At 40.2% G+C, this 13,377-nt stretch overlaps 1 protein-coding gene across 1 annotated transcript in view; it reads left to right on the forward strand.

The window, feature by feature from the left end:
• Nucleotides 1-13,377, forward strand: part of MYO5C (myosin VC) — a 58,013-nt gene that overhangs the window by 16,736 nt on the left and 27,900 nt on the right. Inside the window, exons 8-19 of the mRNA XM_063142504.1 lie at nt 808-915; nt 4,001-4,107; nt 5,691-5,956; nt 6,587-6,668; nt 7,519-7,659; nt 8,699-8,824; nt 9,575-9,658; nt 10,252-10,386; nt 10,809-10,906; nt 11,142-11,228; nt 11,859-11,970; nt 12,181-12,392. Coding sequence (XP_062998574.1) covers nt 808-915; nt 4,001-4,107; nt 5,691-5,956; nt 6,587-6,668; nt 7,519-7,659; nt 8,699-8,824; nt 9,575-9,658; nt 10,252-10,386; nt 10,809-10,906; nt 11,142-11,228; nt 11,859-11,970; nt 12,181-12,392 — 1,558 coding nt within the window. The remainder of the gene's footprint in view (nt 1-807; nt 916-4,000; nt 4,108-5,690; nt 5,957-6,586; nt 6,669-7,518; nt 7,660-8,698; nt 8,825-9,574; nt 9,659-10,251; nt 10,387-10,808; nt 10,907-11,141; nt 11,229-11,858; nt 11,971-12,180; nt 12,393-13,377) is intronic.

Consider the following 13,377-nt stretch of genomic DNA (forward strand, 5'->3'; position numbering starts at 1 on the left):
GTGTAGTGCAAATCGTAGAATGTTTTCACATGGTCAAAATCTGCACCAGATTTACCAAGTCCCTTCAAATCGTGAGTGTTTGAACTCTCCAGAACTCTTTATCCAATTGGATGTTGAACAAAATGGGGTGGGGTTATGGGGAGAAAAACCTGGGTATGTTGACCCACAGTCAATTCAAAAGCCCTTAATAGTAATCACCATCTTCTTGAAAACACGGGGGTGATAACATCATGGCCAGCATCCACCTCTCCTGCCCCCCATTGCTTTTTTTTAAAAAAACATCTAGCCTGATGAAGAATTCTGGACAACTCAAAAGCTTGCTCACAATTTTGGTAATACCTTTATTAGGACCAAACAAAATGTTACAACATGGCTTCTACTCCCCCCCCCTCCCCAATGAGCCAACACAGCTACCTAGATTTTCAGATCTATCAAGATCTATTTAACTTTTGTAATCCGCCCAGAGAGCTTCGGCTTTGGGACGGTATATAAGTTTAATAAATAAAATAAATAAATAAAATAAATAAGTGATCCCAATATACAAAATAGCAACTGGGTGATAGAAAAGGTTCCCTCTGCAAAGGCACTATAAGGTGAAATGAAATTTCCATCACATTTCAAAAGCAAGATCACATCGCTGCAGTTCATCTTAAAAACTAGGCTTTTACCTACAAAAGCTCATATGTTTGTTAATAAGGTATCATACACATTTTGTTTTCACGTAGCTGAAGTATTTGGTCACTAGTAGAAGACTCTCATCTTAATATCCGGTATAGACTGTTAACATGTTTTGTTTTTAATCCGCAGCAAGCGCTGAAGAATTTAATTACACTAAGATGGGTGGAAACACTGTGATTGAAGGAGTGGATGACAACACCAACATGATGGAGACTCAGAAGACATTCTCCCTGCTAGGTAGGGTTTGCCTGTAATAACCTAGCACAGTTATACTGGTTGTGAAATCTGCGGAGATATTCGGGCTTCTGGTCCGTGTCCATCCAGCCCTGCCGCTTCCAGTCCACAAGCTTTCAGAATGACAATTTAGCACTTCTTGATGCAAGCCCCCCAAGTGAGTGGAAATGTTCATTTCTGGAAGAGGTTAGCTGGCGGAGCTGCCTTATGCGAGCTCAGCCAATCTGCTCCGTTTCAGAAATAAATAATAATAATAATAATAATAATAATAATAATAATAATAATAATAATAATATCAATAATAATTTGTATCCTGCCTTTTGCCCAATACTGGGCCTCAAGGCAGTATTACAAAGTTTAAAACATACATTTTAAAACATAGGAAAAGAAATGTTAAAAAAAAAAAAGTTTAAAATTCACAACAAAATTATAAGTCAGTAGGGGGAGAAGAGAAAACAAAACAAACAAGGGGACAGGCCCTCGCCTTGGTGTTGCCCCCTTCGGCAGCAACCCCACTGGTGGCGGACCCGCCCCCAAAGGAGCCTGCCTTTTAAGCTCCCAGTCCCAAAAAGATGTTGCAGCTGGGGGTGAGATGGTTCTGTGCTGGGAGCCTGGGTCTGCTAGGAGGCAGTTGGAAAGTTCTGCAGACTAGGCAAACCCCCAAGGCAGGACAACAGCAGCCACTGATTAGCCCCTTGCTTTGTAGGCTTCCTCTCCTGGCTGGATCAGATGGACACGATCCCAGGTAGCAGAAGCCTGCCTCTTAAGCTCCCAGTCCCAAAAAGATGTTGCAGCTGGGGGTGAGATGGTTCTGTGCTGGGAGCCTGGGTCTGCTAGGAGGCAGTATTAACAGTAAATTAACATTTCTGCTCATTGCAGCTTGCTTCCAGAAATGCTAAATCACCGTTCTGCAGTAGGGGCCGCTTGTGGGCTGGGCGTGTGCGCAAGGTCGGGATTGGATTCTGCCCATAGTTCTGAAAATAGCTAGTGACCAGGAGTTATAACCATGTACCAAATTTGCTTGTTACGCTAACAGTTGTGCCCTTCGTTTCACTGGAGCTAGACAACGTCATCGACCATTCAGGACTTGATTTAAGCTGCAGTCCTGTGCACACTTAAGTAGGAGTAAATCCCACTGATCTCAGTCAAGGATATTTCCGAGGAAACATATGCAAGATTACATAGTTAAGGTAGAACTACTTGTAACGCTAAAGCCGGGGTGAAGGGGAGTGTTTGCAGAAGAGAATCTATGTGGTGGGAGAGGACTATTTCTCACTCCAGCCAATTCTCCACTGGAAGTCCACCCTAGCTGTTTCTTTTCCAGCCAGGTAAGTACTGTCCCACCTTGCCTCACAAGTATCCCTTGCAAATACACTTCCATATCGGCGCATTCACGTTCGGAAAATTGAGTTTGGTGGTCTAAATAATGTGTTTGTTCAACCCTGATATAACTACGTGGCTGGCATCAAAGGTAGGCATGGGTGGGCACCTGCTGGGGGCCCACTCTCCAGAAGGGGCCCACTCACAAGAATTTCCTGGAGCTGCTCTTCTTCTCCTTCTCCTTCTCCTTCTCCGTTGCAGTCTGCTTGTTCACCTGCCTCTCACTCAGGCCCAGACTATGGTGGTGAGGAGGAGGAGGACCAGTAGATGCCATTGCCTAATTGCTCACTGACTCGCTACCTATTAAGCAAACAAGTGGTATCAATGATGAGGAAGAGCAGCAGCAGCAACAGCAGCTAGTGACAATGGTGGTAAGAACGTAGACTTATGGAATCATAGAATAGTAGAGTTGGAAGGGGCCTACAAGGCCATCGAGTCCAACCCCCTGCTCAATGCAGGGATCCACATTAAGACCATACCTGACAGATGAGTGCTTTGCTCAAGGACCCTCAAAACCTGGATCCGACACAGTATAATTCTGCAGAGCTGGCCCTACCATTAGGCAGAGAGAAGCAGTTGCCTCAGGCAGCAGATGCTAGGAGGCAGCCACAAAGTGTGGGAGGAGAGAACTGCATGCCAAGCAGCCTGCAATATGCCTCCTGACCAAGCTTGCTGCCTTCAGGTGCAGCAGAGGATGCCGTTTCATTGCTAGTGTCTAAGAAACAGTACAGCCAGCTTTTCTGCATGTAATGGGAGAGGGCAGCATCTTGTTCTTTGGCTCAAGCTGCAAAATGTCTTAGACTGGCCCTGTAATTCTGAATACCATTTTTAATGAGAGCCTCTTATGCTAGCATGTGGTGTAGGAAAGGGGAAAATAGGAAGTGCTCTCAGCCTTAAGAAGGCATGATAGAGGTGTACAAAATTATGCATGGTATGGAGAATGTGGACAGGGAGACATTTTTCTCCCTCTCTCAAAATACTAGAACCCAGGGTCATTCCATGAAACTGATTGGTGGGAGATCCAGGACAAATAAAAGGAAGGACTTCACACAGTGCATAGTTAAACTATGGAACTCACTACCAAATTGGATTGCTTTAAAAGCTGGTTGGATAAATTCCTGGAGGCAAAGGCTATCAATGGCTACTAGCCCTGATGGTTGTGTGCTACCTCCAGTATTCGAGGCAATAAGCCTGTGTGCACCAGTTGCTGGGGAACATGGGTGGGAGGGTGCTGTTGCACCATGTCTTAGGCAGGATCTACACTACTGCTTTAAAGCGTTTTATAACAGTTTTGACAACTGTTGGGGCCCAGGACACACTCTATATACCATTTTCAAAACTATTATAAAGCACTTTAAAGTGCTTTAAAGCAGTAGTGTAGATCCAGCCCTGCTGCTTGTTCATCCCTGGCCGATGGCTGCTTGGCCACTGTGTGAACAGAGTGTTGGACTAGATGGATCCTTGGTCTGATCCAGCAGGGCTCTTCTTATGTTCTTAAGTCTACAAATAGACTCAGCATAATTTTTTGTGCAGTTGTTCTTGCACTATAAAAAAAGTGGTGTTTTGGGCTCTGCTCATTTTCATGCTATCCGTAGAATTTTTCTAGAATTGCTTATCACACAGTTTTGCAACATCAAAGGCCTGCTTTTCTTCCCATGCTTGAGAGCTTAATGTGGAAAGGAGATTTGTTTATTTGTTTCCTTTTCAGGGCTTAAGGAAGATTTCCAGATGGATGTTTTTAAAATATTGGCAGCCATTCTACATTTGGGCAACGTCCAGATAACTTCTGTCAGTGATGAAAGATCTTCTATTAGCGTAAGGATAACCAGCAAAATATTTTGTGACTTGGTTTTCCTTGGCAAACAATAACAAGTCATTGTCATTTCCCCCCCAGACTCTATTAAGCAATTGCATTTACTTTGTAAATTAGTGGACTTTATTCTTATTGCTTATTGGGTTTTTCTGGGATACAATCCAGTGAGGCAGTGCAGTTATTCTTTATTAACTACAGTACATCCTATTATTATTATTATTTATTTATTTATATAGCACCATCAATGTACATGGTGCTGTACAGCGTAAAACAGTAAATAGCAAGACCCTGCCGCATAGGCTTGCATTCTACTGCCCTTTCTTCAAAAACCTCAGAGCAGCATTTTAACCTCACAACAACCCTGTGGGGTAGGTTTGCTTGACACGGCTCAGTGGGGGATTGAACATGGCTTTTTCATAGCCAAACTCAGCACTCTAGCTATAGCATCACAAAGATGTCTCAGTGGGGAGCAAAATGTCCCATGCAGATACTCAGAGGTATTTCCATCTCTGTCATTACCTGCATATTTCAGGGATGGGTGCTTACATTGAAAATAATTCAAGGGAGTGAGACCATCAATTCCTGATTTCAGTCCTAGCAAACCCAGGAACCTGTCTTCAATCCCAGGTCATAGCTAGACCTAAAGTTTATTCCAGGATTGTCCTGGGGTCAAACCTGTTCATCTAAGTGCCACACAGGACATCCAGCGCTCAGGCAGGGACGAACCTGGAATGATCCTGGGATAAACCTTAGGTCTAGCTACGGCCCAATTGTATCCTTTTTTCCAGTGGATTAGAACTGTAGTTATTACTAGATTCTTCCCCTATTTCTCCTGCCCCCCTCCCTGCCCCCATTTCATGCTGCCCTTGGGCAAGCTTATTCAATCTCACGGCCTCCAATATCACCTGTATGCCGATGATACACAATTATATCTTTCATCTCCGGAACTTTCTCCAGATGTTCACGATCGTATCTCGGCATGTCTTTCAGATGGAACGCTCTTCCAGAACACTTGAGAACTACAAACTCAATCACTGCTTTTAAAACTCAGCTAAAAACTTTTCTTTTCCCTATAGCCTTCAAATATTGAGTTTGTTCTGACTCTATACTGTTAGCTTTACCCTACCCGGTGCCTGTTTACACTTCCCTGTGCCTGTTTGCATTCTCCTTCCCTCTTTATTGTTTACTACAACTTATTAGATTGTAAGCCTATGCGGCAGGGTCTTGCTATGTACTGTGTTATCTGTACAGCACCATGTACATTGATGGTGCTATATAAATAAATAATAATAATAATAATCCTGTTTAGATTTCCCTCCTCCCTTCTTCATGCCATCCTGTATTTAAAAAATAAAGGTTTCTTGTCTAGAAGTAAAGGTTATAACGTCTAGAAGTAAAATCATTTAGCAAAAATTGAATAAATAGTTACATAGGAATGTGTGTGTGTGTGTGTGTGTGTGTGTGTGTGTGTGAGAGAGAGAGAGAGAGAGAGAGAGAGAGAGAGAGATATGAAAGGGTTGTGTCATGCATGTCACTTTTCATTAAAACACCTACTGATTATTGATTTCTTCCTTGTTCTTCAAAGCTGGATGATAAACATCTTAACATATTTTGTGAACTACTGAATTTGGAAAGTGACAAAATGGCACAATGGCTGTGCCACAGGAAAATTATCACTACTTCCGAGACTGTAGTAAAACCAATGACAAAACTTCAAGCTCTTAACGCTCGTGATGCTTTGGCAAAAAAGATCTACTCTCATCTTTTTGATTTCATTGTGGAACGAATTAACAAGGCATTGACGTTTTCTGGTAAACAGCACACTTTTATAGGTGTTTTGGACATCTACGGGTAAGAGTGCACAATTATTTAACACTCTGCCTTACTTCAGCAAATGATTAGAATGCAGTTTCTGTCTAATCTTGTAGCATGGAGCAATGAGATGCTAGAATAATGAAATGGGTGGACTAATATCAGGGTGCAAATATTTTATATAACTGGAAACATTTACCTTCTTATTGAAACTGTGTAGATCTTTTGATAAGTATCTTTGGATATGGAGATTTGCAGGGTGTTTTCAATTGGGTTTTATGTTTCTGTACTTTTTGGGTGGGGGGAAGTATTTGAGGAGGTAAGCAAATTTATAATGGAAAAAGAAAGGGTGTTGAGGTGATGTGTTGCTCTTTTGATGAATGGCTATATATATATATATATATATATATATATATATATATATATGCCACATTTGCTCCAAACCAGATCTGTCCCATCACAAGACCCAAAGTCTAAGGAGAAACTTCACTGACTACATCCTCTGATAAAGGACAGCATAAGGATATTGTTGATTTGGCCTTGTATGTTTAGCAAGTGATTCCTCCCACCAACAGAGGTTCTCCTGCCTTGACAACCAAAACAAAAAATGGAAATGAATAAGATCATAGATCAAATAAACATGATTAAATTTCCAACAATTTATTTCAGATTTGAAACTTTTGATATGAATAGCTTTGAACAGTTTTGCATCAATTATGCCAATGAAAAACTACAGCAGCAGTTCAACCTGGTATGATATTTTTTATGGATGTTATATTAATTTGGATTAGAATTTGTGTTCTCATTCTTGGGTGGGTGGGAAACTATCTAATTTATAAGTCAATTTTACGAAGCTCATTTTCTTACCTTTTTAGTAGGGCTTGCAAAATCTAGGTGCCCAAGTACCTAGCCAGCTAAAAGGGCCTAAAAATGTAAAATGTATTCCCTTGCTGAGCAGGGATGCGGCTATAAATGTTACGATCTGTCCAAAACATTTGGCACTTGTGCTTTGGAATCTGAAATTTATTTCAGTCATCTTCTGATATTCTACATCTTGAATATGTAACACGCCCTCAATTTCTAAACATCTATTTTTATACTGCAGTATGACCCAACTTGGTGTTCTTGAGTTTGTAGGAAGTTTCTACCCAAGCAATTTTCAGTACATCTTTTCCAAGAATCATTGGGTTGGATCCAAATTTAGTCATACTTGAAGAAGACCCATTGATACCAATGGAAATTAAGTTAGGCATGACAGACATAAATCCCACTGTGAAGGATAGTAGTTTGCATGAAAACTGCATGGTATTTTATGTGCTTAGAGTGACATGAATTTGGAACATTGGGTCTGAGATTTGGAACTTATAGGCAGAGATTTAATATCTTCCCCAAGTGATTTATTGACCAGTCACAAATCCAGCCTGAAGCTCAAAAGCTTGAATCATGCTGATATATTGTATTTATTTATTACATGCATTTCCCATCTTATTGATTTATTTCGCCCACAAGAGCCCCCTGTATTGTTAGGCAAGAGTAATTTTAGATGTGTCTTATGAAATAGTTGATTTTGTTGTGACAGTGTTTGGCAATGTAATTATTAGCATGTCTTTAAACTTGAACAAGAAGAATACATGAAAGAAAATATCCCATGGACACTAATTGACTTTTATGACAACCAACCTGTCATCGACCTTATTGAAGCTAAAATGGGCATTTTAGAACTATTGGATGAAGAATGCTTGGTAAGTTTTCAAGTTTTTTTTTAAATTACACTGTTCTTTATGTAGGCACAACCCTCAGTATTCCAGACTTTGCTTTATTTTTATTGATTTCTACTCCTTGTGCAACACTTAAAATATTTGTGCAGCCTTGTCAGCAAGATGTCTCTCTAATATAAGAACCAACTTGTAGCTTTCTTTTCCCCCGTAAAACTATTTATGCATGTGCTGGCACTCTCTCAAATAGGGTGCTGCACACATAGTAGCCCAGAGATCATGTCAGGGCTAGCAATTTGGAGGAACATTGGGAAGCAGACTCACATTCAAGCAGATGTGCAGGGCTGGGCAATCTCAGAGCTCTGTCTATGCCTGAGTCACATGCTGCTGATGAGAAACCAAGCCAAAGTCAGATGTTTTATTGCAGAGGGTGGAAGCTTCTTTCAGCCCAAGGGGTGGATTCAATTTCAAAGACGCTCTCAGGCGCCACATTCCAGGGATGGGTGGAGCCAATGGCAAAAGTGGGTGGGCCCAAAAAGCAGAACAAAAAATGGCAGCATGTTTTAGCTTAAAGCTAATTAACGAAGCCGTAGGAGAGGCACTTCAACTTTTTAGACTGGGAGGAGAAACTGCACAAAAGCTGGGAAGCCACCAAACAATCAGTGGGTGGGGGAAGGGAGTGGAGTCAGGGAAAGGGGGTGTGGCCACCTGGGAAGCGCCAGGCAGGTCAGGTTTGGCCCATGAGCCTGAGGTTCTCCACTGCTATTTTATTGGACCATGTGAATCCTCGTGGCTCCTTTTGTCATCCAACTCCTGTTACGTCCACAGTTGCAGTACCACTTTCTGGCGATCTTCAGTGGTGGTCAAGAGCAATAAGCCAGTAGATCTCTCCTCTCGGAAGCTGTTACTGTAGCGCAGAGAGTAAGATACCTGGAGCCTTGCTGCTGGAACCCCCACTTTTAATCTCCCACTGCGCTATAAAACAGCAACCTCGGTAGTTGCATAAATCTCTAAAGTTAATTCACATCTTCATATTTAACCACCTCTCTTTTTCACATCTTTGCAGTTACCTCAAGGAACTGATGAAAACTGGCTCCAGAAGTTATATAACAATTTTATAAACAAGAACCCACTTTTTGAAAAGCCGAGGATGTCCAATTCTTCTTTTATAATCCAGCACTTTGCTGATAAGGTGGGACGTTCGTCTTGCAAATATGATGCACCCTTTGCAGATGTGGATATAATGTTCAGTATGGAAAATATCTTCTGTCATCCTAAGGAATGTGTTTGCCTATGTTTTATTTAAAATCCCCCCACCCCACCCCCTGCTCCTCTGCACAAAAGGCTCCCAGAGTCTTTTACATACAATCAATAGCAACAAGGTAGTCCTTGCCTGCAGGCTTAAAATCCAAAAAGACATGACACAAAAGAGGGAAAGAGATGGGGAAGGAAGAGGAAAAAAACAAGTGGTCCTTCAGTAGGGCCTGATGGAAATGACCCTCCTTCCCATCCTCCTCTTCCACAGACAATGGAATTAATATGGAATTAATTGTATAACAAACATCCAGGAAAATGAAGCTCTTTCTACCAATGGCTTCATAATTTGAAAAGACAAAATGATTAACAATGTGAACCACACAACGCTTAATACATATGTATTTCTTCCCAAAACTGTCACCCGCCAGTCCATAATTCTGTATGCATTTTAATGTGCAAAGGTATCCGGGCTATCCCCAGGGGTCCCCAGCCTCCTTCCCTCCCCCTCCCCCTCCCCGAAACGTCTGCTAGATGGGCGAAAACGGATACATGTAAGCTTCTGAGTTCAGAGGCTTATGAGTACCCAGGATGGAACTGATAGATATTGCGCCCTAAATGTATTTTCTTCTTATAGTTTTTTTAAAAAAAATTCTTAACAATTGTTGATTTTGCCTTTCTTACGCAGGTGGAGTACAAAAGTGAAGGATTTTTGGAAAAAAACAGAGACACAGTATATGAAGTATTGATTGAAATCTTGAAAACCAGCAAGGTTTGTAAATATACTGTTTTATTACTTCATATTATGTGGGTCCCTGGTCAACAGCTGGTTGGCCACTGTGTGAACAGAGTGCTGGAATAGATGGACCCTTGGTGTAGTATATTCATAAAGTAAGTCAGGGCTTGGGTAGTTGTAGGGATCTGGGAGCCATTTTCACCCCTAGATCCTCCCCTCTGTGGGCCTCACTCCACAGGGTGCCTGGCCCCAAACTGAGGTTTAAAAAATACTGTTTCAAAAAGGATTGTCTTAGAACTACAGAGAGCTAAATGGGTCTAATTTTGTTTGTTTTAGCTCTGTAGTGCTAATGCACCCATAACAACAACAACACACTCACAAATTCAGCAGCACAGAGAGGGCTGCACGGGGCGGGTGTTGCATGTGTGTATTGACCACTCCTGCGTTATTACATTTTTGAAAGAGATGGTGAGCAGCCTGATTGCAAATTCTGGTTCCTAACAGTAAAGTCTGTGAATTTTAGATATAATTTAGACATATATATATTAGCTTTCTGCAATTGAAATAAAAATCTGAAAATTAAAAAAAACCTGGTAATACCATCAAAATTAACTGTTATCCCTTTTCAGTTTCAACTTTGTGCAAACTTTTTTCAAGACAGTCCAGTGCCTATTTCCCCATTCAGCTCTGCGATCAAACTTAAGTCTGCAAAAATCGTGATCAAACCACCTAATAAACAGTTCCGTACAACTGTGGGCAATAAGGTATTTTTAAATTCCTCTTGGGGTAAGAAAATTAATGATGAGCATTTTGTTGTGTTTGCTTACTACATTTATGTCTCACATTTCTTCCAAGGAACTCAAGCAACATATATGATTCCTTTCCCACCTCTATATGTTCTGTTGTTGATGTGTTTTTAATTTTGCTTTTATGCATTTGTTTTACTATTGTTTTTAGAAAGTTTTATTTATTGTTGTAAGCTGCCTTGAGTGCCATTTTTCTTGATAAAAAGGTGGGGTACAAATCAAATAGCTAGTTTTGTAAAATGACCCACGGAAACACTAGCATTGTTTTAATTTAATCTGTACCAATTGTTGTAGCTTCTACTCACAAAGTAGCATTGAAGTTTGTTGTTTTGTTGTGAAGCCTGAAGTAGCCAGGTATTTTTTGCTTTAATATTTTCCAGTTCCGGAGTTCCTTATATTTATTAATGGAAACGCTTAATGCAACCACACCTCACTATGTGCGATGCATAAAACCGAATGATGAGAAGTTAGCATTTGAGTGAGTATATTTATTCAATTGAAATGTAATGTTATGTCTAATATAAATGATTTTAGTTGTGAGATTGAAGGCGGATAGGCGTCTGCTTCCCAACTATCCATTAGGCAAAATTCAGATGAAATTTACTTTATTTGCCTTTTGTTAAAATCACCACCAAGGTATCTAGGTTATGTAGTTTTAGGAAAAATCATTAATGAATCTGCCAGAAAACAACTGTTTAATTCTACTTCCTTAGGTTTGACTCCAAGAGAGTGGTTCAGCAATTGCGAGCATGCGGAGTTTTGGAAACAATTCGCATTAGCTCTCAGAGTTATCCATCTAGGTATGTTATTATTATTATTATTATTATTATTATTATTTATTTATTTATTTATTTATATAGCACCATCAATGTACATGGTGCTGTACAGAGTAAAACAGTAAATAGCAAGACCCTGCCGCATAGGCTTACATTCTAATAAAATCATAGCAATACCTGCAGGTTTCAGTGTTTTCATTTATTCATTTTATTTCAATTATTACATTGCTACTCTGCCCCATAGTCAAAGCTCTCTGGGTGGGTCACAAAAATTAAAAACCAATTAAACACATTATACAAAGTACAAAAAAGCATTTACATATGAATGAATGAATGAATACCTTTATTGAATAAGTCTTCTGACCATTTCAAAAAATCACATAATCATTAAAAACAAACAGACATTACTTAAAATTTATGATTTAAAATTTTAAAACAATATACAGTTCGTATATGATATATTATATATGACTAACAGTTAATAAGACCCCTCGTACATTACAACATTTGATAAAAACTTATTAATTGATCCATTTTTTCTAATTCTTTTTACATTTACATAAAAAAGAGATAAACAGATAACACATACACATACACATGCGGCAATTGATTTATATCAGTTTAACAAGTTCATTTTTAAAATTTATTTTATAGGTGGACTTACATTGAGTTTTACAGTCGTTACAGCATTCTCATGTCTCAGCATGAACTTTCTCTAACCGATAAGAAACAAATTTGCAAGATTGTTCTGCAAAGGCTAATCCAGGTGAGAGGTTTTGTAACAATCAGTAGTCCAAGATGCCAACTCTCATTAATACTAAGCATCCAGACTTCATTTGCCATCTGGAAATGAAAATGCATTGTTGGTCTCAGTGTTACCTGTTACGTTATGAAGCCTAGAATTAAAATTTTGTCTCACGCTGGAACATATTTTAAGTATATTCAGCACGTCATTTGACTGGTTTTTTTCCTCCAGGACCCGAGCCAGTATCAGTTTGGCAGAACAAAAATTTTCTTCAGATCGGGGCAGGTTGCTTATTTGGAAAAGTTGCGGTCAGATAAATTGAGGCAAGCATGTATCGTGATTCAAAAGAATATCCGAGGCTGGCTGCAGCGGAAGAAATTCCTCTGTATTCGAAAAGCAGCGGTTACGATACAGCAGTACTTCCGAGGACAACGAACTGTACGGTAACTTCCGGGAATAACCTTGCTTGTTATTGGGGAATATAAAGCAGGAGAGGACTCAGGCCTGGAATTCCATCTCTATATAACCATGGGGAAAAGTTTTGTAATGTAGACTACAACATTTTCTGCTTAATATAGTTTTATATCTGGAAATAACTGAATAGTGGAACCTAATGGAATGCTTCTTGAACAGGTTTCAAATATGCTCAGCTAGTTCTGAAAGGATGCCTTAGTATCTACTATGTGGGAATTGCAGTGTTCTACATACTGATGTGCTGAAGGGGATGTTTCTCAAGGCTCGGGATGTTCTTGGGAGTCAATCTACTTTCCAGATGGAAATCTGGGAGCCAAACTTGTTTTGTTACATAAGCTGACCGTCATGAGTGATCAGTCTCTCTAATAAAGTTGGTCCAAGGCCTTCGCACTCCCGGGGTCACATTTTCTTAGACATACAAAATTCCATACAAAATTCTAAAGTGATCTAACATTAAAGTGTAGAATATCTCAATTTCTTAGTAGTTGAAAACATTCCCCCCCTTTTGCTTATGAGTGGAACTGTGCACAAAATGTTTACCACAGCTTCAAAAATTTGGTAGGACCAATAGGAGCAAATAAAATTGCTTTCGGGGTTGAACTGCATTAGACAGTTGATGCAGATGGTTTTCCTTGTTAACTGAGTGCTCTTTTCCTTCTACTACTGGCTGACGGCATTCCTGAGTGGCAAAATATGCACTGGTTGTTGGGGAACATGGGTGGGAGGGTGCTGTTGCACCATGTCCTGCTTTGTTGGTCCCTGGCCATCAACTGGTTGGCCACTGTGTGAGCAGACTATATGAACCCTTGGTCTGATCCAGCATGGCACTTCTTACGGTCTTAATACATAGCACAGGGATCCCAACTTTTGGGGATTAGTAGACACAGGTGGGGTTTTGAGGGTGTTCTCACAAAATGGATGCCATGGCGTTGGGGAAGGGGGGCTTGCCCATTC

This window comes from Elgaria multicarinata, chromosome 16, assembly GCF_023053635.1.
Source record: "Elgaria multicarinata webbii isolate HBS135686 ecotype San Diego chromosome 16, rElgMul1.1.pri, whole genome shotgun sequence".
NCBI classification, from domain to species: Eukaryota; Metazoa; Chordata; class Lepidosauria; order Squamata; family Anguidae; genus Elgaria; species Elgaria multicarinata.